The sequence below is a fragment of the Scylla paramamosain genome, chromosome 11, assembly GCF_035594125.1.
Source record: "Scylla paramamosain isolate STU-SP2022 chromosome 11, ASM3559412v1, whole genome shotgun sequence".
NCBI classification, from domain to species: domain Eukaryota; kingdom Metazoa; phylum Arthropoda; class Malacostraca; order Decapoda; family Portunidae; genus Scylla; species Scylla paramamosain.
This window is the reverse complement of record NC_087161.1, coordinates 5390001-5416105: the sequence shown is the minus strand read 5'-3', so window position 1 is coordinate 5416105 and position 26105 is coordinate 5390001. Positions and strand designations below refer to the sequence as shown.

General features: G+C 37.1%; 1 protein-coding gene and 1 long non-coding RNA gene across 2 annotated transcripts in view; one reads left to right on the top strand and one right to left on the bottom strand.

Moving 5' to 3' along the window:
- LOC135104869 (uncharacterized) overlaps nt 1-26105 on the top strand; it is a 146206-nt gene that overhangs the window by 1489 nt on the left and 118612 nt on the right. The gene's annotated exons all lie outside the window — the stretch shown is intronic.
- Nucleotides 8615-14193, bottom strand: LOC135104868 (growth hormone secretagogue receptor type 1-like). Its single transcript, XM_064012582.1, has 2 exons — nt 13920-14193; nt 8615-13421 (listed from the first exon to the last, which is right to left on the bottom strand). Exons 1-2 carry the CDS (start codon nt 14075-14077, stop codon nt 12677-12679), a joined length of 903 nt encoding a protein of 300 aa, XP_063868652.1. The 5' UTR covers nt 14078-14193; the 3' UTR covers nt 8615-12676.

The window sequence follows — 26105 nt, the reverse complement described above, 5'->3', positions numbered from 1 at the left end:
CAGCTGCCATAGGAGCAAGACCAATACCCACTCTGGCTTCCTGTTAAGCGGTCAATATACATTGTGTGATTCCAGGCTTGCAAATACATTCAAGTCGATACAGAATGCCTACACTAATCAATGCATTGTATTAAGTAAACATTAAGATCATGCATATCAGAGTAAGGTTTTGTTACTTTTTTACAGTTTTGTAAAAGTATTCATCTACACGCCAGGCTAATGTCCCCATAAAGAAGGAGAGGCAAGACAAAGCACAACACACACACACACACACACACACACACACACACACACACACACACACACACACACACACACACACACACACACACCTAAAGACCAAAGATATTTTATTGAAGCCATAAATATTTTTGTGACATTGCTTCTGAGAAAATGGCACAGAGTCAATGAGGAGGTGTGAGAAATAAGTAGCTGTTGTGCAGGAATTGTGGGGTTTCAATATGTGGCATAGTGAAAAAAAAGCCATTCCACCTATTGAGCTGTGAATGATCAATGGTGGCTTAGCAGACATCGCTGGCCAGTGTGTATTGTCATTACACTATGAAGCATTCTGAAATGACCCACTTTGATATATATTGTATACATGGATGTGAATGTGGAGATTTTCCCTTTGTAACAGTGACTTCTGAGATGTTTTTCTCTATTAAGATTCTCTTTTCTCTTACATAGGCTAATTATAATATTTCCTTGCATTATGTTAATTTGTTATGGTTAGAGTTGATAAGAAAGGAAGAAAGTCAGGTGCAGTATTTGGGTGCTCTCTGTGAGGGTGTCGCACAGTAACCATCATGATATTGACTTGTTGATCACTGTGGCAGTGTGACAGAGTGCTTCAGATGCTTGTTGTCACCCTGAGGACCGGTTATATCCACCATGAACCGGAGTTTGTCAGCACACTGTGGAGCCACTCTGTACTTCCTGCAATTGATGTCATTATTATATTCATACTGTATACTGCAAGTGAAATCAATTGCAATTACCTGTATGACTCAGACTAGAGAGTACACCACAGCACAGCACCTCATGTGTACCTGGCCATCACAAACAGTGCTTCCACAGGGAAGAATAATGATACACATCTAATACACACTACATAGGCTGAACACACTTTATGGACACAGGCACACTGGGTAATCCACCACCACAGGGCAAGGGTTAGACTTAGACCTATGAGTGCAAAGGAGGCCATAATGTGCATAAGAAAAACAAACATATTTTTCTTATCTGCGTGCATATTTATCCATATCTGATACTTGTTCCTGAGGAATGTGATAGGGTTGTATGTTGTAGCTTTTGACTGCCTCATCAGGGAAGAGTTAGGAAACAAGTATTTTGAGGTGATTATGACCATATCAAACCTGGATAGCAAGGGTGTAGGCTGTGGTTGCATTAGCAGTGTTGAGTGCCAGTGATTGGTTGTGCCAAAGTGTTTCAGTACCACAGTAAATAAAGCCATCAGTTTTTACACCAGCCGTCACATCACACCACAGCACACGGTGTTTTATCAGAATAACAATATTTTGATGTTTGTCACCTGATATTTATGAATTTGTTGTTTCTAGTTAATGTAACACATGGTGAAGGAAGGATTGTAACTTTTCAAGGAATTATGGGTTGGCCAATTAGTGTCAGATGTAATTTAAGGTACTAAGAATATGTATTGATCTTTGAGTAAGGTATGCTGCAAGCAGCAACACTCCACTGCCACAGCCTTGACCCAGCTTGTAGGCCACCCCAAGTATTGACACAGTGTTCTCAGTAATGTACTGTAATAGTGGGGTAGTCAAGGTCAACCAAACTCTACGTGAACCAAGGTGAACATTGGGTCAGTTTGGGTGTGTGTCCTGTATTGAGTGTGTTGGGTTTGATCCTGCTGCTCCCTTATACATCTGTACTGTATCTTTAGATCAGTTCCTCTCCATTTCAAAATATAAAGTAGCTACAGTAGGATATCAATACAAGTTCACGAGAGTTTGCCTTAAATCAATTTCTTACTAAATTGAAATATTGTGTTAATGGAAAGGTTCTTGTGGCAGGAAAACAATGCATTCTAATTTCAATTTGCTTAAGATTTAGATTATTAATTTTAGATAAACTTTTTGGTCTTTGTTTTAAGTGTTGTTTTAAATTGATAGTTTTAAATCAGTTTCCATTAAATCAAGGCTCTGCTGTATTACACTAATGTTACATACATTCATATTAAGGTATAATGAAAATTCTTGTAGTGTGTCCTAGATTGTGTGCCAATCAGCTCTGCACCAGAAGTGTGTGTAGAAGTGTGTGTATCTCCTCTGTAGAATTGGATGTGAAACAACTGCTTGCAACACACCACTTGAGAACTTGTACTCTCTGGTGAGGGTTCTGTAGTGTGGTAACCAAGAAAAGCTGTGGCTGTGATAGAAAACACTCCCTATAGAAAGTAATGAATCCCGTTGGGTACTCGGCAGTACAATATACAGTTTGGTATGGGGCTTAATCATCCCTTCATGTAATATGGTAAGTCTTTTTCTACTGTAGACTCAAATTGAATGATTAATGATAATGATGAGGATCAGTCACCAGTTTGTCTCTACATAAATCTATATAACAATTTAGGAGCTGCCTTACTTAGTTACATTTTGTGTTGGGCAAGATAATCACCTGTTCAACATCATTAATAATTCTGTTTAGCATCCTTATTTTTCCATACATGGTTGGACAGTTTGAGTTTTTTTGTGGCTATAGACAATTTTTCCTTTGGTTTATCTTTCTCATGTCTTCCTCCACACACTGCCCAGGTATTCATTGGTCTTCCCTCTGGTCACTGTAGTACTAATAATACTGCACCTCCCACCTCTAGTGCTCTTCTGAGTGTATGGCCCTCCTCCCTCCTCTCTCCTTTCTTTTTAGGAAATCTATTTTGGGATACTGTTGTCAACCACATGAAGGAGTGTGCATAGTTTTCTGGTTGATTTATGGCAGAAAATTATGAGTGTTCTGCTTTTATTAAGTCTGACATGTCTTTCTCCCATCATCAGTAGATATCTTAGTTTAATATTAATCTTTTTTTATCCTCAGCACTTTTTACACTCATGGTCCACAAATATCTCACAATAATTAAGTTTAAGTAATATGATGTGTGTTTTGCTTGCTTCTGTTCAGTCTGACAGCCCTTTCTCTCATCATCAGTATATATTATAGTCACACTTTGCTTTCTATTCCTGGCATCTTTCACACCCACGGTCAATAAATATCTTGTAACAATTAAGTGTAAGTAATATGGATGTGTATTTTGCTTGCTGCTATTCAGCTTTTTTCTCATCAGTAGATATCCTAGATTAATATCACTTTTTTGCATTCTATTCTGAGCACTATTCACACCCACAGTCCATCAGCGTGTAATATGGATCTGTGTTTTATATGTTTGTATTTGGTATGAATGGCTTCCTTTCATCATCAGTAGATATTATACTTTAACATTACTTTTTTCTTTTTTTATAAATGTCTTTTACACCCACAGCCCATCAGCATATTGTTTTGCTGTCCCTAACACAATGATGTGGGAATATTTGCCTTTATGTTCTGCACTGAAATTGCTGGCAAAACTGTAATGATATGATGGCTCATATTCTGTAGCACACTCTTATGTAATTTGTCTCCATTTAGTTCCATAATTAGGGGAAGAATGCAGTCATAATCTTGCCACCAGGATATCATACATGCACTGGAAGAATACTTGTAAATTTTATCATGTAATGTAATGTTGTACTTTGTGGTTCTTGTTTTGGCTTGAAAGTTGTAGGCATGGTCACTGCCTTTCTTTTTAATTTTTTTTAATTAATTTAATTTAATTTAATTTATTATTTTTTCATAGGGATGATTTATTTAGCCTAATTCTTACTACATGTCTGGCATCTTAATGGATTAAATGATTGTAGTACTGTTGTCATTTATTATATGTACTCAACTTTGTGTTGTGCCGTTGTATTATGCCATCTGACAACACTTGAACGTGGTATTAACACTGTCACGGGATGATGTTTCTTACCCTCTGGTTGGTTCATGTATGTATTCCAGTCTTGTCTTATGCATGTAGCCAACACACTCTTTTCCTATCAAGACCCTATCTGTTTGTGAGACAGTTTGAGTTATCCCTCCCATAATGTGATATTTTTACAACTAAATCAGGAGTTTGGAAGGAATAAAAAAGCTAGAGTACTATTGACTGCAGTTGGAGTTTACACGTGAAGTGCTTCATTAAAGAGGTTTGTCCATAAGTACTTTGCTGTGCTAGTTACTTATGTCAAACTCCTGGTTAACTTCATCACACACCTGATTCACACACTTTTAAAGACCTCTAAGCATTGAAAAGATTATGGGGATCTATAAGAAAATAAATAAGATAGAATAGAATAAATAAATAAATGAAAGATCCTTGAGAGAAGAATGAGATTAAAACACCTGGCAAAAATTATGACAGTTGTGTAGGTTTTCTTAGGATTGTGTTCTGTTATCTTGCTATCAGTATAGATGTGGAATGTATCTTGCTTGCTTGGTCCATCTGCAGGTGTGTTCTCATGCCTGGTGAGTGGAGTAGGTGTGGGTTCAGTCTTGCATGCTTGATCCATCCACAGGTGTGTTCTTCAATTACTTCAACAGGCATAGAATCCTCTTCATTCTGTTACTTTTGCTGTGTGTGCCTCCTTACTTGTGTGTAGGTGTAGGAGCAGGTGCTGGTGGGGTGCTGTGGAGGGCGGGGGAAAATATCACTAAGTTGTCACTGTACAGGAACATGAGGAAATAAAGGAAGGTGCAAGAAGTCATCAGGCCTACACATGACATCCCCTTTGAGTACTGACTGAACATGAACATTTTATCATAAATGAAGGAGATGAGAGATGTTGGCATAGAATCCTACCATGAAAAGAAACAGTATGAAAGTAATTAAAAAAAGGAAAGAGACCTTCCTGGACATTATTGAGATTCTTAGGAAAGTTTTTATAATTCTAGTGATGGTTCAATAAAGATTCTGCTTCATGAAAGGAAAACCAGTCATAAAAATTCAGTTACTTAGGCCTGGAAAAGAAGAAAAAGGAAGAAAAGGCTAAATAGTTGCAGCTGTTAATGTAATGTTCAGTGCCAGTATAGGGAATCAACTTTAAAACAGTCACACTTTGTTATACATTGAGAAAATAGTCTAGTTCTTCATGATGTTCTTACCCCCATAGATATAAATGACAGTGTATGCTCATGATCTGATAGTGTGCAGTGTTGATGTGATGCACAGGCAAAAGTTAGTTAGGACCTGTTTTGATGTATAATTCTATTTGCACTATGAAGATGAGAGATAATAGAATATACACACACTAACAAGTTTTCTGTTTTAGTTCACTGTTGTGTTCTTATCCATGTCTACTCATGATTTGGTAGTGTGCACAGGCAGAAGCTAGTTAGTATCTGTTTTAATATATAATCCTGTTTGCACTATGAAGATGAGAGACAAGAGAATGAACACACACACACACACACACACTACCTGTTTCAACCCTTTACTGCTTTGGTTGTCCTTTTGTCATCATTCAGAGCAGCATGAAAATATAGCTTGCATGGACTTGCACAGAAATAAAAAAAAAGGGAATGAAAGGTTAATCTTGTATTTTCTAGGATATGGAACTATTTAAGAGATTACATAATGCAAAACATATGTAGCTAAAAAAAGTTGGAGGTGATTGCGTTAATGGGTTGATGTATAGTTGTATATACTCTATGAATATAAGAGGTGATATTGATGACATGCACTTTATGACTTATTTAATGCATTGTTATATTTATAGCTTCTCAAATATAAATGCATAGTTTTGTTTACACTAACAAGACGACAGGTGACAGAATACACACACACACACACACACACACACACACACACACACACACACACACACACACACACACACACACACACACACACACACACACACACACACACACACACACACACACACACACACACACACACACACACACACACACACACACACACACACACACACACATAACTGTGTTATTGTAGGTTGTATAGAGTCTTTAAAGATGTGAAATGACATGTACACACACACACACACACACATAATGACCTTTTATAATATTTACTTTAGCTTGTACTATGAGGATGAGACATGAGGTGAAGGGTGAATGCCCTCCATGTGTCTGGTGAGGGTCAGACATGTGCAGGGTGAAAGATTTATTGGTGAGTGGGGGATTAACTTGTGTTATACTGCTGATGTGAGTGGTATCAGCGAGACGTGGCTAATTGCCTCGTGTAGGGCGGCTGGTGACTGGTGAAGGAGGAGGAGCAGGAAGAGGAGCAGCAGCAGCAGCAGCAGCAGGAAGAGCCAATACTTCCTGTTAGCCAATTATATCACTGAGAGATTCATTAAAAAGCAATTGACTTAGCTTTGGGAGAGAGCAGCCTTGATGGCGACACTAATTGCTCAAACAGAAGGTGATTGAGGTGAAGGAAGTAAAAATGATTCATGCAGCAGTTAAGTAAATAGTGGAGGATATTGTCCAGAATTTGGAAATGGTTCTGTTTGATGAAAAGGATGAATTATGGTACAGTGAGGAAAAAGAAGTAGGATCTCATATTGCATCAAGAAAAAATTATGCATTATATTGATCTGAATTTGGAAGTATCAGTTTATTAAAAAGGTGAATTCTTACATATTGAAAAGAAAGTAAAAATCACATACTGTAATAAAAAAAATTATATTGATTTTACCCTAATAAAGTAAAATGATATTGGTTTGATTTTGGATTCTGAAAATTAATTACAAAGAAAAATATGGATTATAAACAGTGCATAAATAAAAGACATTGTCCTTGACTACAAAAAAGTTGGAGTCATAAGCCATCAATTTTGTAAGGAAAAATAAGGATGTTATATGTATGAAGTGACATTGAAGCAAAGCCTGATGAATACTTTGGACAACAAGGAAGCCTGTGCCACAACATAAGGAAGTTACTAGTCCTCCATTTGACTCCTATTATGTTTTTTTCATGTGTTAATATATGGTTGTATAGATTCTTTGAAGACGAGACATGACATACGCACACACACACATACATAATGACTTTTATAATATTTACTTTGGCTTGTGCTATGAGAATGAGATGCGAGATGAAATGTGAATGCTTCTTTGTGTCCAATCCATCTGCAGGTGTGTTCTTGTGCCTGATGAGTGGAGCATGTGTGAATTCAGTCTTGCATGCTTGGCTCATCTGGTACAGGTGTGCTCTTCAGTTGTCATTTCAACACTGCTTTTGATGTTCTCGTAAGGGGAGGGGTGAGGGAGGATGATAGGGGTGGTAGCTTTGTTCTTGCAAGTCTTCATGATTGGACTGCAGGCTGATCCATATTGTCTAGAGGTTGCCATGCCCTTCTCCCTCTAAACAGTTTTGAGTCGTGCCTTAATCCTGAAAATATTGATAGGTAGTAATAAAAAGAATAACATAGTAATGCATATGGTTAAATAATTTCTTTTGCCTCATATGGTTGGGACGGAATTAATGTTAGTATTGAAGAAAACTGTCCAGGTAATCCAAGTAACAGAGATCCATGATAGTGATGTTTATTGTATTATGTACAGCATTTATTTCTTGATATTATGGGAAGACTGTTCAGATAAGTCGTGATTTGCCATGGTTAAGTTGATTGGTTGCCTGATTGACTGAGTGACTGACTGACTAATTCATTGATTGATTGAGAGATAATCCAGTGAATGTCTCAAAAAACTATTAAATAGGTACATTGATGTTAATGAAAACTTTGAAATAGGAAGAGGTAGAAAACCAAATAAAGAACTCACACACACACACAACTAAAACACTCACATAGATATATACACTAAGAAAAAAAAATAGAGAACACACACACACAAAAAAAAAAAAAAAAATGTAAAAAAAAAAAAAAAAATAGATAAATAGATAACACACACACAACTCCAACAGATACATGGGTGAATAGTTACCCTGAGAAATGCTGCCCAAGTGTCCCAGGGTTGTGGTGCCAGTGTGTGCTGGTGGCTTGTCCTTGATAGTGGGGAGAGGGTGTTGGTGATGCTGTACAGTTAATACTTGAAGTGTTGGTAGTGCTGCAGTGGTACAGGAAGGTCAGTGGAGTAGTTAAAGGAAGAAAAATTAGAGTAAAGGATAAAAACTTCAGCTCACACTAAGAAAATGGAAACCTCACTTGTATCACACTTCATCAGATCAGTGAAAGCAAAATAACATTAATATTCTACAAAAGTAAGAGAAAATAAACAAAACATACATTCTAAAAAAAAAAAACATGAAAACACAGTTCACTCTTATTTTTTACTTACACAGACCAATAAAAGGAAAAAAAGAATCATAATACACATACAAAAAAAAGTTAATCTCACTTACCGAGACCAAAAAAAAAAAAAAAAGAAAATCAATCAATGCTAACAAAACACAATACACACTTACTCAAAGCAGAAAAGAAGAAAAGAGAGAAAGAAAAAAAGAAAACAAACCAAACTGACAAAACACACACAAGCCACACTTACTTAACCCAATAAAAGATACACAGGTGCTCAATTCATAGGCTTTATTTCCATCTAAGTCACTACAGTGCCAGTAGAACATCAGGTACACTCAGTAATCAAGGTGTCACGCTGCCCAGATGTACAGGTGTGCTGGGGTGAGGTTGGGGGGGGGTGAGGGTCTGGACTGGTAGGGTGGGAGATTGGGTATGGGATGGTGGAGGGGTGATGGTTTGGGTGTGCTAGGGTATGGGTGGGTATGGGTTGGTGGGTATGTGGGCAGAAGCAGCCAGCGATATTGTTATAGGAATCAAGCAAAAAATGTTGTCATATATGTTTTTTTTTTTCATTGGTGATTGTGATGGTGATGGTGATGGTGGTGGTAATGGTGGTGGTGATGGTGGTGAAGGCACAGTGAAGGAAGGGTGGTGGGTGTGAAGGAAGAGTGAAGGACTGCTTGGAGGTATAGAGATGTTTGTGTATATATTGTTAGGAGTGTTTTTCCTCTTTTTTTTCATAGTGGAAAGAAAATATGGAAAAAAAAGGAAGAAAGGAAGAAAATTTTGGCCCTAAGGTGAGGAAAATATGAATGAGAAAGTGATTTTGGCAGGTTTTCATGTATAAGAAAAAATGTTAAGGTACTTTTTTCTTCTTTCTTTTCATTTTGAGAGACTAATTATCAAGGATTTTTCTTATTGCTACATAAAAAAATAAATAAATAAATAAATAAATAAAAGAGAAATAGTAAATTTGAAAGGAGAAATTTAATTGTTGCATTTGAAAATAAGGGAAATAATAATTGATATATTGATAGACTGATTGATACATTATATAGTGCTGCAATAATTAATTCTTTCGTCATGTAATTTGTGAGAAAGTAAAGGGTCTCAAACTTTATTAGGTTAGGTTAGGTCATGTCAGGTCAGATCAGATCTTTAATTTTTGTATTGACTTCATGACATTGTGGTATTTTCATGTTGTTACTATTACACTAATTAATCCATAAACATTTCCTTTACAGGTGTGTGTGTGTGTGTGGCAGACAGGTGTTATCTCTGCTGCTTAGGTAATAGTCATAATCCCATGTATTGCTATTAACTTCTCAAAGCTTCTTATCTTATGTAGTCATGTGAAAGTGAAGGGAATTAATTTAGTTCAGACTTCTGTAATTACTACTAACTTGCTGCTTCCCTAATGTTCATATGTGTTTGGGTGGAGATTTGAGTCACTGTCCACAATTCACTGATAAACTCGGGAACCCTCATCACATTACTGTTTTTCCTCCTTCCTGTGAATTGAGCTGCTTCATAGGAAAAAATAAATTGGCAAGTATTTTTTCCCTGACTGTGAATAACTAGAGAGAGAGAGAGAGAGAGAGAGAGAGAGAGAGAGAGAGAGAGAGAGAGAGAGAGAGAGAGAGAGAGAGAGAGAGAGAGAGAGAGAGAGAGAGAGAGAGACTGGGATGCATAGGTAGTTAAGTAGGTAAACAGATAGATGGATAGACAGACAATATATGGATAGACAAAGACAATATATGAACTTTGAGGTTGATTTACAAATATGATAGATAAACAAATAGATTAGTAAACAGAAGAGGTAGGCAAATATGTAAACACTGGGAAACTGATTGGATATATAGATAGATAGATAGATAGATAGACAAATAGATAGATAAATAGAGAGACAGATTAATAGATACATAAATACATAAATAGACAGATAAATAGATACACATAAATAGACAGATAACTTCTCTAATAGATGGATCGATGGATGGATGAATGGATCAATGGATGAGGCATTGCAATAATGATGGACAGTAATAATTATTGTTTATGATGACTGACAGTAAAATTATTATTATTATTATTATTATTATTATTATTATTATTATTATTATTATTATTATTATTATTAAGACTTGGCTATACCCTGAGATGATCCACTGTATGAAGGAAACAAACGCACACGTGTAGACTTAGCGGCAACACACACACACACACACACACACACACACACACACACACACACACACACACACACACACACACACACACACACACACACACACACACACATGGTAATTAGACAACAATTTATACAGCAGTTGTAAATATATTGAAGTTGTTATTATTATTTGTTATTAGTTTATGGCATACATACGTACATACATGCATACATGCACAGCGTAGCACAAGTAGTCGTATAGAATAATAATAATACATTTATACACAAAAAATACAATGACTTACATGAAATACACGTCCATTTGTATAATAATGAAAAAAAGATTGAAAAAAGCGTACATTGAATTCTTATTCTTATTGGTATTAGTATCATACATACATATACTTACATCATGTACGTATGTAATGAATAGACATACACACACACATGAGAGAAAAACGCATAGATAAATACGCACATATGTATATTAGATGTACACACTCATGAACGTGAATGAACAGTGAAGTAATGAGGCCAGAATGAATGAATGAAGGAAGGAAGGAATTGACTCGTTGCTTCACGTCATATATGAAATATTGGATGTTATTGTACATTATTCATTGCCTATTTCTCGATATTTATCGTCTGATGTACGATGTTCAATGCATGGTTTACGATAATTCACTGCCTGGTGTACGATAGTCACTGCCTGATCTACGATATTCAGTGCCTGATGTACGATATTCACTTGTTTGGTGTACGATATTCACTTTCTGATGTACGATATTCACTGTCTGATGTACGATATTCACTTTCTAATGTACAATATTCACATTCTGATGTACGATATTCACTGTTTGATATACGATATTCACTGTTTAAATACGATATTCACAGCGTAACATTTAATTACACAAATCGTGCAACAAAAATAATAGCAAAGAGAATGAACAATGAATAGGTAAATAAAACAATATTGAAACACCATTAAAAAGTATGGCATGGGATTACCGCCTCTCTTTCTCCCCGTAAAAGTGGCGATAATCCTGTACACTTGATTGTTTTTCCTTCATTCTGACCTCACTACATCCATACTCTGTTCAGTAATAATAATAATAACAGTAATAATAATAATAATAATAATAATAATAATAATAATAATAATAATAATAATAATAATAATAATACGTGATATTTTATTGTATTTTTTTTGCATTTTTTTTTTCAAGATTATTATTGTTTTTTTTCTTTTTCTTTTCTCGTTAACCTAAAGGAACTGCATGTATTGTTTATTTTTTCATATTTTTCTTTTTATTTCATTTTTTTCCCTCTTTAAAAGCACGAGGAAGACTTTTTGTAGTTTTTGGTCTTTTATACTTTTCTTCTTATATTTCTATTGTTTCTTCTTCCTCTTCTTCTTCTTCTCACAGAAACAAGGTAGTGTATACTGACGTGTGTGTGTGTGTGTGTGTGTGTGTGTGTGTGTGTGTGTGTGTGTGTGTGTGCTATGGAATGTTTGCTATTTGGACTCACAATAATAATAGTAGTAGTGGTAATAATAATAATAATAATAATAATAATAATAATAATAATAATAATAATAATAATAATAATAAAGTGGACGTTGATTATACTGTCCTTCCTCGTCTTTTTAATTCCTCCTCCTCCTCCTCCTCCTCCTCCTCTTGCAAACATAACACCAAGAAGCACCACAGTTAAATCCCAGTCCCGCCCCGCCCCGCCCCGCCCCTCGCAGGATGAAGGGGGGCGGGGGAGGGTGGGGTAGTGAACCTCTATTCCTCCTGCTTGACCTTGTATAGTTCCCCACGGGGCTTTGAGAGGGTGAGGGGGTGGGGGTGAGGGAGTGGGTCTTAGTAAGGGTGGGGGGCGTGGGGCGTGGGACGTGGGGCGTGGTTTTGCTGAGGCACCAAACATAGAAGGGTGTAGCGCCTGTGGGTTTATTTAGGTCAGGTTTGGTTAGGTTAAATCAGGTTAAGTTTCTGTGGGTTTGGTTAAGTTTAGTTAGGTTAGACTAGGTTAGGTTAGGTCAGGCCAGGTTAGGTTACGTTAGTTACGTTAGGTTAGGTTAGGTTTCTTTGGGTGTGGATTGGCTGGGACTGAATGGCAGCCTCAAGGGGCCCAAGGTTTGTCTGTTAGGGCCTTGACTAGACAAAGGTGTCCCTGGTGGGTGAGCGGGAGCGGCGCGTGGAGGCGTAGCTGGTCTGGCGCGTGACCTGGGACGCCGTGGAGACCGAGGAGGCGTAGCTGTACTGGGGGTTCGCCGCGCACTTGGAATATACCGTCTTGTACACCAGCGAGCAGTTGGCGCCGTAGTGCAGGCGGATGTTGTTGGCCAGCGTGGGCGTGTTGCAGGAGGTGTTGCTGTAGGAGGCGTGGTAGCGGCGACTGCTGCTGCCACGGCCGCGGAACACCCTGCGGAAGGCCGTGCGGAACTTGGTGGAGGTCATGTTGTAGAGGATCGGGTTGATGGACGAGTTGATGTAGAACATGACGCGGCAGAAGTACAGGATGTTGTAGAAGCCGTCTATTCCCAGCCTGAACTGGTCCTCCTGCGGCACGGCGATGATCCACAGGAAGAACACGCGGATGGGCAGCAGGCACAGGAAGTAGAAGAACACCACGGTGGCCATCATCACCACCACCTGCCTCCGCGCCCTCGTCTGTGGGTTCTCCTTCTTGTGCGTGAGGTCTGACGTGTCGACGAGGAGGCGGCGCGCGATGACGGCGTACAGCAGCACCAGCACCACCATGGGCACGAAGAAGAAGAAGACGTGCGAGGCCACCATGAAGGAGATGGCCATGGACGTGGTGAGCGCCAGCAGACACTCGTGCTGCAGCGTGCCGTCGTAATACTGGAAGCGCCCGTAGTGCACGATCCACAGGGTTGGCCTAGGGGGGGAGGGAGGAGGTGTGGGTTAGACAAGCGGTGTTGATCGTGATGGTGGTGGTGAATGCTAAATGGGAAATACACACACACACACACACACACACACACACACACACACACACACACACACACACACACACACACACACACTGAGGAGGAGGAGGAGGAGGAGGAGGAGGAGGAGGAGGAGGAGGAGGAAAAGAGGAATTGGAGGACCAGAAGTTATTGGTGTTAGATGAACAGTTAGTTTTCTCATTCTGTCGAGGAGGAGGAGGAGGAGGAGGGAAAGAAGAGGAGAAAGAAGGAGAAGAAGAAAAGTAGAAGAAGAAGAAGAAGTGGAAAAAAAGGAGGAGGAGAAGAAAAGAAACCACAAATAGAAGAAGAAAGAAAGAAATAGGACACACACACACACACACACACACACACACACACACACACACACACACACACACACACACACACACACACACACACACACACACACACACACACACACTTACCCGGCTGAGAGGAAGGCCACTACCCAGATGACGAGGATAGCCACCATAGCCTTGGCCTTGGTGCAGCGGTAGCCGGCTTGCAGGGGCTGGCAGATCACGTGGTAGCGCTCCAGCGAGATCACCACCAGGGACAGGGCCGAGGCGTGCACCACACTCATCTCTACGTAGGAGGTGAGCTTGCCTGGGGAGGAGGAAGGGGGAGGAAGGTGTTATGGAGTGTCCATAGAGGGTGCAGTTAAAAAAGGTGGTATTTAAGGTAGTGTGGAGTTTAATTAAAGAGGTGTTTTGAGGATGTGGAGTAGTGTTATATATTTATATCTACAAGAGGTGTATATATATGAAGTGGTGTTTAAAGTATGGTCGAGTATGTATAGAATAGAATACATGGAATGAAGGAAATAGTGTTTTTTTTTCTTTATTATTTATGGAAGAGGGATAACAAAGGGCGGAAAAAGGAACGAGAGAGAGAGAGAGAGAAAAAAAAAAGGCCCACTGAGGTGCCAGTCCAAAAATAGATGCCAAAAGGATCATTCAGAATTGGAGGCTAAGTGTCTTGAAACGTGTGTGTGGCGGGGATTGTAAAAAAAAAAAAAAAGAAAGTGTTTAGTGGAGGGAGGAGCTGTTTAATGTTGACATGGTTGGAGGAAGAGGAAATGGTGTTAAGGGGAGTGTGGAAATGTTTTATGTTCACGTGAGGAGAGTGTAAGGAATAACGAGTAAAAACAGAACAAGTTTTTAAGGGAATTTAAAGCTGTTTTATGTCAACAAGAGGAGTGTGCGTGGAGTAAGAAGAGGTATTTAAGGGAGTGTGTTCTTTTTATTCACGAAAGGAGATGAAAGGAGTGTTCTGTGTATGTGTGTGAGGAATAATACGTATGAAATATGAAGGAAAGGTGTTTACTGGAGTGTGGAGTAATACATTAACGAGTATGTGTAAAAGAAACAGTAAATAAGGAGTAAGGAATTGTTTTATGCACCAGAGGAGTGTGGATGGAGTAAAAAAGAGGTGGTGAAGCTGGATGAATGTGTGGAGTAAAAATGGGAGCCGTTTATCGAAGCGTGGAGTAATTTTACATCCACGAGAAGTATGGAGTAATATGTGGGAAATAAGAAGAATGCATATTACATATGTTGAGTTTGTACATTATTACTCAGCCTTGTTCTGCCCCTGGTCATATACTCGTGTACGATAATTAAGCAACAGGTACGATTTTGCCTTGCGTGGAGGAGGAGGAGGAGGGAACGGAAGCGGAAGAGGAGGAGTTAGAGGATTAGAAATTATTGGTTTTAGATAATCAGTTAATTTTCTCATTCTGTCGAGGAGGAGAAGGAGGAGGAGTAGGAAGAAGAAGAAAGAGGAAGAACAAGAAGTGGATGAATATTAACAAGAACAAGGAGGAGGAAGAAGGAAAAAAAAGAACAAGAAGAGGAGGACATGAGTAGGAATTAGATTAGGAAGTAAAGGAAGAGAAAAAGAGATTAAGAAAGACGATAAGGAGGAAGAAGAGCATAAAGGGGCGTAGCTACTGTGGTCTCCTCCTACATTCCTCCTTGTCCCGTTAACTGGGAAGGGGGGGGAAGAGGTTCAGTGTCAGTAAGAAGGCAGGAATGCGGTAATTGGCTGGCAGGGGAATGGGGAAGAGAAGGGAAAAGTGAAGGAAAAGGAAAAGAAAGGAAAGGAAAAGAAAAAAAATGAAACACACACACACACACACGAGAGAGAAAACGCGTAGATGAATGTGAATGAACAGTGAAGTAATGAGTTCAAAATGAATGCATGAATGAATTAACTCGTGATGTATTTCACGTGATGTATTAAATATTCACTCTTAAAAAGGAGAGAAGGGAACGTGAAAGAAAGGGAAGAAGGAAAAGGAAGTTAAAGTGAAGGGAAAGGAAGAGAACATGGAGGAGAGTGAAGGGAAAGCAAGGAAAGTGAAGGAATAGGGAGCATTGCAGGCTGGCTGGAAGAGAAAGTTAAGGAAAGGAAAGAACATTGAAGGAAAAAATATATATATAAAATGTGAAGATACAGTCTTATCTTATTTCAGGTTATATTTTATTTGATTACCTTAAATTGCGTTTTCTTCTGGCGCCATGAAAGAAAACGTAGTCGTCTATAGAGAATGGTGCATTTTAAGGCCAACCATGCTAAGTTGTTAATGGTTTGATTAAGTGGAATTTCATCAGACTACTGATTCTCTCTCTCTCTCTCTCTCTCTCTCTCTCTCTCTCTCTCTCTCTCTCTCTCTCTCTCCTCTCTCTCTCTCCTCTCTCTCTCTCTCTCTCTCTCTCTCTCTCTCTCTCTCTCTCCTCTCTCTCTCCTCTCTCTCTCTCTCTCTCGTATCTCTCTCTCTCTCTCTCTCTCTCTCTCTCTCTCTCTCTCTCTCTCTCTCTCTCTCTCTCTCTCTCTCTCTCTGCCAATCAGCGATCAGCAGAGACAGCTTCCAGCCAATCATGGACTCCCCTGCTTGGACAGCTTGGAGCTAAGTGAGGAACCCGTGGAGTGAGGTGAAGACCCTACGGGCGTGATTGGCTGGAGACTCTCTTTGCTGATCGCTGATTGGCCGAGAGGAGAGAGAGAGAGAGAGAGAGAGAGAGAAAGAGAGAGAGAGAGAGAGAGAGGAGGAGAGAGAGAGGAGAGAGAGAGAGAGAGAGAGATGTACACACATAGATACGTTAAAAGGAAATTAAAACACTGAAGAGAACGAATAATTGCAGAAATAGAGAAAGATCCGCAATGAAAAGGGTGAGAGAGGAGCGCGGTGTGAGGGGTGAGGGGGGTGAGGAAGGGGGGGGTGGGGGCAGTGCAACACCTTTCCACGTGAGGAGTGGATGATGGTACACTGACAGGAGGATGCTGGTGGGTTGGTCAAGTTTAAATCATCAGAAACAGAGGAATCAAATCCAGGAGATCGACGTCAAAAAGAAAAGCGTGTCTCACAAATTTGCTGAGTTCCATCACTTCGTAAACATCCCACGTAAACTCCACCGACAAAAAGATGAACCCCGGGACATGGAACATTTCCACTCGTCTCACCTGAACCCTCCACCCTTGACAGTTTTAGTCACGTGACACACACACACACACACACACACACACACACGACGCACACACACACACACACACACACACACACACACACCAAAACCAGTAAATAGTTAATATAAAAATTTTCTTTGTGTGTAAAGTGAAGAGTAGGAGGAGAAGGAGGAGGAGGGAAAGGAGGAGGAAGAGGAGGAGGAGAAGAAAAAAAAAAGTAAAAAAAAAAATAAGAAGAATTTTTATTTTTATTATTGTCATTATTATTATAATGATGGTGTGAGATGAAGAGAGAGAGAGAGAGAGAGAGAGAGGAGAGAGAGAGAGAGAGAGAGAGAGAGAGAGAGAGAGAGAGAGAGACGAGAAGAGAGAGAGAGAGAAACTGGAGAGGGGGAAGGTGAGGAAAAAGTAAGTCGATATTTTTAATTGTAATTACTATAACAGAAAAAAAAATATGTATGTATAGCCAAGTATTACATTTGTAATTATTACACTCGTCAAAACGAAATGTGTATCTGACGATTTCATACGATATTGCAAATATTATCTTGCATACATTCCACATTATCATACAGAGTAACAGGTGTCACTCACTGCCCACTTCGAGACAGTGCCTAAGTTTATATTCTTTTTCTTTTTCACTTTCTTGCATAAGACAGACTTAAAATCTCTTTTTCCCTTTCTTTTTCTTTTTTTCTTTTTTTTTTTCTTTTCTTGCATAGGACTTGAACTTAATTCTTTTTTCCCCGCTGCTTTGATCTTGTTGCACAGGACAAACTTTTAATATATTTTCTATTTTCCCGCATAGTCCGCGTCGTGTGACTGCGGTTTGTTGAAATGGTGGGGAGAGGCAGTTGCCGTTCTTTACTCTTCTAATAATTTTACATTTTTTTTTTCTAGGATGGGAGATTATTTTCAAAATTCACATATTTATAGATTTTTTTTTTTTATCATGAATTCAAATATACGTGCAAAAAGCCGTTCTATATGTATTTTCTTTTTCATTTTCGTTTTGTTGTTGGGTGTGGATGTATGCACATGAACGTCTATTGCACCATTCCTCATTCTTTACCCATTGCAATCACGATGTTTAAGTTTATACAGATATTTGTCTTTTTTTTCGGATTTAATGAACTGATTTTCATGTATTTTTTCCTTTTTTCCTTTCTTTTAGGGACTCGTGTACAAGTGCAAATGCTCATGATATATCGCACATGTTTCTTTTCTTTTCTTTTCTTTTCTTTTCTTTTTCCCCCTTGTTTGCTGAGGAGAGCATCCACATCAACATTTGCTGGGCAGTTCATCCTTCTTTATGCATTTCGAGACACAACGTTTATCTCTTGTACACTTTTCTCTCATAATTTCCAGGAAGAGACATTAACCTGTAAATTGTCATGTACTTTTTTCCTTATTTTTTTTTTCTTAGAATGGGCAAAGATTGACAAATATGTGCAGATGCCAAGCATATTTTTTTCTTCTTTTCTCTCTTTTTCATTTTTGAGATTCATCAAGATGAACATTTGGTCCACATTCCTTTTTTTTTTTTCTCTCCATCTCAAGAAGAAATGTCTCATTTTGTATATAAATTCTTCCACTCCCTGTTTTACGAAGGGAGGGAAACTTAAAAATTCCTATGCATTTTTTCTTTTAATTCTCTTTTTATGAAAAGGGATTCATGTATTAAATGTAAATATCCATCATATTTTTATTTCATATATATATATATATATATATATATATATATATATATATATATATATATATATATATATATATATATATATATATATATATATATATATATATATATATATATATATATATATATATATATATATATATATATATATATATATATATCCCCAGGTGGGACTGCTCTTCTGATAACGATCCAAAGTGTCTTGACACCCCCCTCAACTTTTTCTTCTTTAACTTCTACAACATTCGTGGTCCTAAGATCAGATTTTCAATCTGTAGAACACCACCTCTCCTCTTCTAAACCTCATCATCTTTTCCTCACTGAAACTCAGGTGTCTGAGGGAACTGACAGGAGCTTCTTCTGTTCCCTCCTACTTTCTCCATCCTCATTTTCAATCCAAAGTTGGATGTTGCGTTTATGTGCCCAAGGACTTAACATGCTCTCGTGCCCACGCTCTTGAATATTCCGAGTTTTCCACCATTACAGAGTCACTCTCAAACTAAATTTATTTGTGCTTTATACCTCTCACCTAACTCCTCTGATTATAAGAAATTCTTTGACTACTTAACTTCCAAAGTGGAGCACATTCTCTCTTCTCTTTTGCAGAGATCTCCATTCTTGGAGACTTCAGTGTTCACCACCAGCTTTGGCTTTCCTCTCTCTTCACTGACCATCCTGGTGAACTAGCCTACAACTTTGCTATCCTCCACGACCTAGAGCAATTGGTGCAACACCCTACTCGTATTTCTGACCGTCTTGGAGATACGCCCAACATTCTTGACCTTTTCCTGACCTCTAATCCTTCTGCTTATGCTGTCATCCTTTCTTCTCCGTTGGGCTCCTCCGATCACAGTCTCGTATCTGTATCTTGTCCTATCGCTCCAATCCCTCCTCAGGATCCCCCTAAGCGAAGGAACCTCTGGCGTTTTGCCTCTGCTAGTTCGGGCAAAAAGCAATTTAATATCAACAGATGCAAAGTACTTAGCGTAGGTAGAGGAAACCCACACAGTAGGTACACATTAATCAACGAAACTCTGGTAGGTACAGGGTACGAGAAAGATTTAAGAGTTATAGTTAGCTCTGAACTCCTTCTAGGAAAACAATGCATAGAAGCCAGAAACAGGGCAAATAGGGTACTAGGATTAATTTTTAGGGGTGTTAAAAGTAGAAGGCCGGAAGTAATATTAAAGTTATACTTGGCGCTGGTCAGACCTCATCTAGACTACGCTGTGCAGTTCTGGTCCCCACATTACAGGAAAGATATAGGTCTATTAAAATCAGTACAGAGGAGAATGACTAAAAGGATACAGGGAATGAGGAGTATTCCTCATGAGGCGAGAATGAAGTTGTTAAATTTACATTCCTTAGAGAGACGTAGGTTAAGAGGGGACCTGATAGAAGTCTTTAAGTAGTATAAGTGTTATAACAAGGATGATGTAAGCAAAATTCTTAGGATCAGCAACCAGGGTAGAACAAAAAATAACGGGTTCAAGCTTGAAAAATTTAGATTTAGGAAGGAGATAGGAAGAAATTGGTTCTCAAATAGAGTGGTAGATGAGTGGAACGGACTCACTAATCATGTTGTTAGTGCTAAGACATTAAGGAGCTTTAAGAGAAGATTATACGGGTTTGTGGATGGGGATAATTGATGAAAATAGGTAGGTATATTTCATACAGGGACTGCCACGTGTAAGCCTGGTCGCTTCTTGCAGCTTCCTTATTTCTTATGTTCTTATGTTCTTATGTTCAATTCCTCCATCTATCAACTCGATACAACCTTCCAGACAACTATCCCCTCTTCTTCAGTGGCACTCAACTGTCCCCCTCTTCTACATTGAACATCCTCAGTCTGTCCTTTACTTATAATCTGAACTGGAAACTTCACATCTCATCTCTAGCTAAAACATCTTCTGTGAAGTTAGTTGTTCTGAGACGTCTCCGCTAGTTTTCTCCACCCCCCCCAGCTGCTAACTCTGTACAAGGGCCTTATCCGTCCAAGTATGGAGTATGCTTCACATGTCTGGGGGTTCCACTCATACCGTTCTTCTAGACAGGGTGGAATCAAAAGCTTTTCATCTCATCATCTCCTCTCCTCTAACTGATTGTCTTCAGCCTCTCTCATCGCCGCAATGTTGCATCTCTAGCTGTCTTCTACCGCTATTTTCATGCTAACTGCTCTTCTGATCTTGCTAACTGCATGCTTCCCCACCTCCCGCGGCCTCGCTGCACAAGACTTTCTTCTTTCTCTCATCCCTATTCTGTCCACCTCTCTAATGCAAGAGTTAATCAGTATTCTCAATTATTCATCATTTTCTCTGGTAAAACTCTGGTACTCCCTGCCTGCTTATGTATTTCCACCTTCCTATGACTTGAATTCCCTCAAGAGGGAGGTTTCAAGACACTTATCCTTCAATTTTTGACTACCGCTTTGGACCCTTTTATGGGACTGGCATCTCAGTGGGCTTTTTTATTTTTTAATTGAATTTTTGTTGCCCGTGGCCATTGTCCCTCATATATATATATATATATATATATATATATATATATATATATATATATATATATATATATATATATATATATATATATATATATATATATATATATATATATATATATATATATATATATATACGAGTATATATTTTTTTTTTTTCATTCTTCCAATTTCTACAGGGTAGATTAATTCTTAAGTTTCCAACCATTTTTTCCTATTTCTTTTGATCTTTTATTATTGTTTTTACTATTTCTTTACTTTTAATGATGTCTTTTTGTTTTTTTTTATTTTCTGTTATTTTTATTGATTTTTCATCTTCAATGCAGTTTTCATTTTTTTTCATTAATTTCCAAGTTTCAGTAGTTTTTCTTTATATATATATATATATATATATATATATATATATATATATATATATATATATATATATATATATATATATATATATATATATATATATATATATATATATATATATATATATATATATATATATATATATATATATATATATATATATATATATATGTTATGTGCATACGTGTCACTTGAGAATGAGAAAACTTTAAAGCTTTTTTTTTGTATGACAGAGAAGTGATGAAGATAATGAAAATAAAAAAAAAAAACATTGAAACTTCGAAATTAAAAAAAAATAATAGAGATAAATAAAAAAAACTGAACTGAAACTTTAAAAAAAAACTGCACTGGAACTTTAAAAGAAAAAAAAATAACAAAACATGTAAAAGAAAAAAGTAAATAAAAATTTGTATTAAAACTTTAAAATCAATACAAATAATTAAAAATAAAAATAATTAAAAAAAAGCTACATTGAAACTTAAAAGAATATTGATAATTAAAAAAAAGAAAAAAGGAAAAGTCCATTGAAATTTAAAACATAATAGATAAAAATAAATAAATAAATAAAATCTGCATTTAAACCTTAAAATAAAAAAAAATGAAAAAAGTAAATAAAAATACAATCAAACATCAAAATCCATAAAAGATCATGAAAAATACGATGAACCTTAAAAAGTGAAATAAAATAACAAAAAAATATTAAACAATGCTTTCAAATGTTATACATATATATATATATATATATATATATATATATATATATATATATATATATATATATATATATATATATATATATATATATATATATATATATATATATATATATATATATATATATGTATATATATATATACATTCTTTTATTTATATATATATATATATATATATATATATATATACATATATATATATATATATATATATATATATATATATATATATATATATATATATATATATATATATATATATATATATATATATATGTATGTATAACATTTGAAAGCATTGTTTAATATTTTTTTGTTATTTTATTTCACTTTTTAAGGTTCATCGTATTTTTTCATGATCTTTTATGGATTTTGATGTTTGATTGTATTTTTATTTACTTTTTCATTTTTTTTTATTTTAAGGTTTAAATGCAGATTTTATTTATTTATTTATTTTTATCTATTATGTTTTAAATTTCAATGGACTTTTCCTTTTTTCTTTTTTTTAATTTTCAATATTCTTTTAAGTTTCAATGTAGCTTTTTTTAATTATTTTTATTTTTAATTATTTGTATTGATTTTAAAGTTTTAATACAAATTTTTATTTACTTTTTTCTTTTACATGTTTTGTTATTTTTTTTTCTTTTAAAGTTCCAGTGCAGTTTTTTTTTAAAGTTTCAGTTCAGTTTTTTTTTATTTATCTTTATTATTTTTTTTTTAATTCCGAAGTTTCAATGTTTTTTTTTTTTTTTTTTCATTATCTTCATCACTTCTCTGTCATACAAAAAAAAAGCTTTAAAGTTTTTCTCATTCTCAAGTGACACGTATGCACATAACATTCAGTGCACCATTCCTCATTCTTCACCCATTTCCAGACACAATGTTTGAGTTTGTATTGTATTTCATCGCTCACTTTCTACAGGAGATTATTTTTCAATTTCCACGATTTTTTATGAGTTTTTATTAATTTTCAAGTTTCAATGCAGTTTTCTTTTATTTAATATTATTTTCATTAATTTTGAATGCAGTTTTTTTATTTCTTTATTTTTTTATTATTTCTTATATTTTTTTTATTTCAATGTTTTATTTTTATTTTTATTTTTATGCTTCATTTAAAAAAATATTCTTTATTTATTTATTTATTTTTTTTGCATATACGTGGCAGTATTCAACAACCTTTCTTCAAGAACAAACATCTCCACTGAGTCACTCTGATCCCTCACGTTTGATTGCACATCAAGTTCAGGGGGTGACTTTCAAGGGGTGAGGATAGGGGGCGTGCTTCTCAGTCCTCCGGTACTTCAGGAAGGAAGGCGCCCACGACAACTATCACTCCAACCACCGTCAGCGTCACCTTCAACAGTTTTGTGGTCACCCGCCTCACCACGCCCACGTCTGGACTGGCGGCGTGGGCGGGGGCTGCAGGTCTCCCTTCACCCTCCCTGTCTGTCTTCTGGCTTTCCTGTCCTTTCTCGCAGGTGTTGCTTGCCTCTTTGTCTTCCTCTTCAATGTTGCTTGGGATTATCCCTTTATTATCTTCTCCTTTCACTTCTTCTTTACTGGTGTGCTGCATCTCACCTTCTCCCACTTCTTTCGTCTCTTCTCTACGTTCCTCTCCGTTCAACACAGGCAGTTCCTCCTCCCACTTTGCTTCCTCTTCCTCCGATTCCTGCAGCTGTTCAGGCACTAGCGGCGTCTCACCGTCGCTTATCAAAGGCTCGTCATCTACAACCAGAATCATATCTCTGTCTTCTATATTTTCCTTCTTCATCCTTACCAACCCCCTGAAACCCTCGTGCTGGGATGAAAAGCCGCCTTGCGTCCAGATGCGGAACACAAACTCCCTCTTGTTAACAACATCCTCCCTCACCTGCTCGGAGAACCACAACATGGGTACGAAGCTACGAGTGGGACCACCACCCCACTCATCTTTCCAGGTGACGGTGACACGCATCCACAAGTCTCCCTTGTGCCTGATGAACTGATTCAGCAACATTGAGGCCGGCGCAGACGTCCACCGCTGAGGGCCTGGCGAGTTCCTTTGCCTTTCCCTCTCAATCCAATCACTTTTCTTTTCCTTGTACGTCCTCAGGCTCTGATCAAAGCGGAAGGTGATCAGCTCCCTGTGGCGATACGCTACGCCAAACACGTGACTCATTACTTCGATCTTCAACTTCCGCGGCAGGAACTTCTCGTCCATGCAGTACACGCGACACACGCCCCTCGCCTTCCGCCGCAGCAGGACACGTGGCAGTGACTTCAACATGGGGAACGGCGACTCGGCTGTGGAGGACGGTGACTCGACTGAAGATGATGAAGACTTGACTGTAGAAGACCATGACTTGGCTACTGAAGACAATGATTCCACTGAAGATGATGACTTGGCTGTGGAATATGACGACTTGGCTGTAGAAGACGATGACTTGGCTGAAGGAAAACGATGACTCAGCTGTAGATGATGATGACGTGGCTGAAGATGATGACAAGGATGTAGAAGATGACGACTTGGCTGAAGATGATGATTTGGGAGTGGCTGAAGATGATGATGACTTGACTGAAGAAGATGATGACCTGACTGAAGATGATGAAGATTTGGGAGTGGCTGAAGATGATGACTTGACTGAAGAAGATGACTTGGCTGAGTCATCGTTTTTCTTCAGCCAAGTCATCGTCTTCTACAGCCAAGTCATCATATTCCACAGCCAAGTCATCATCTTCAGTGGAATCATTGTCTTCAATAGCCAAGTCATGGTTAAGTAGATATCCCTTTCGTAGGAAATGAGAGAGAAGAAGAAGTATATAAACTTAAGCATTTGTATGTGTATGTGAATCCTGCCCGTCCTTGAAAAAAAGGAGCGAAAAAAAAAAACAATTTTAAGTCCATGTCCTATGCAGAAAAAAAAAAATTATATATATATATATATATATATATATATATATATATATATATATATATATATATATATATATATATATATATATATATATATAATATATATATATATATATATATATATATATATATATATATATATATATATATATATATATATATATATATATATATATATATATATATATATATAAAGTTTGCCCTATGCAAGAAGATAAAAAATTGAATTATTAAGGCTAAGTCTTAAGCAAGAAAATAAAAAAAAAAAAGAAAAAAGAAGGGGAAAAAACAATTTTTAAGTTTGTCTTAAAGCAAGGAATTGAAAAAGAAAAAAAATATAAACTTAGGCACTGTGTCTCGAAGTGGGCAGTGAGTGAGACGTTACTCTGTATGATAATGTGGCATGTATGCAAGAAAATATTGGCAGTATTGTATGAAATCGTGAGATACACATTTCATTTTGACGTGTAATATTTACATATGTAATACTTGGCTATACATACATATTTTTTTTCTGTTCTGGTAATTATAGTTAAAAAAATATACTTTTTTTTTCCTCGCCTTACCCTTCCCTTGTCGGTGTGTGTGTGTGTGTGTGTGTGTGTGTGTGTGTGTGTGTGTGTGTGTGTGTGTGTGTGTGTGTGTGTGTGTGTGTGTGTGTGTGTGTGTGGATGGGTGGGTGTATGGTTAAAAAAATAAGCTGGATGATGTGTCTATCAGTGAATACTGGAATTATGAAGGAGAGAGACGACTAGCTTGCACTAGAAGTAGAGAGATGTTAAGAGGATTAAGTGAAAGAAAAATAAGTGACAATTGGCAGATGTGTTGTAGCATTATTATTATTATTATTATTATTATTATTATTATTATTATTATTATTATTATTATTAGTATTATTAGTAGTAGTAGTAGTAGTAGTAGTAGCTGCAATAACTTAGTAACTCCTCTTCCTCCTCTGTCTCCCCCTCCTAACCTAACCTAATT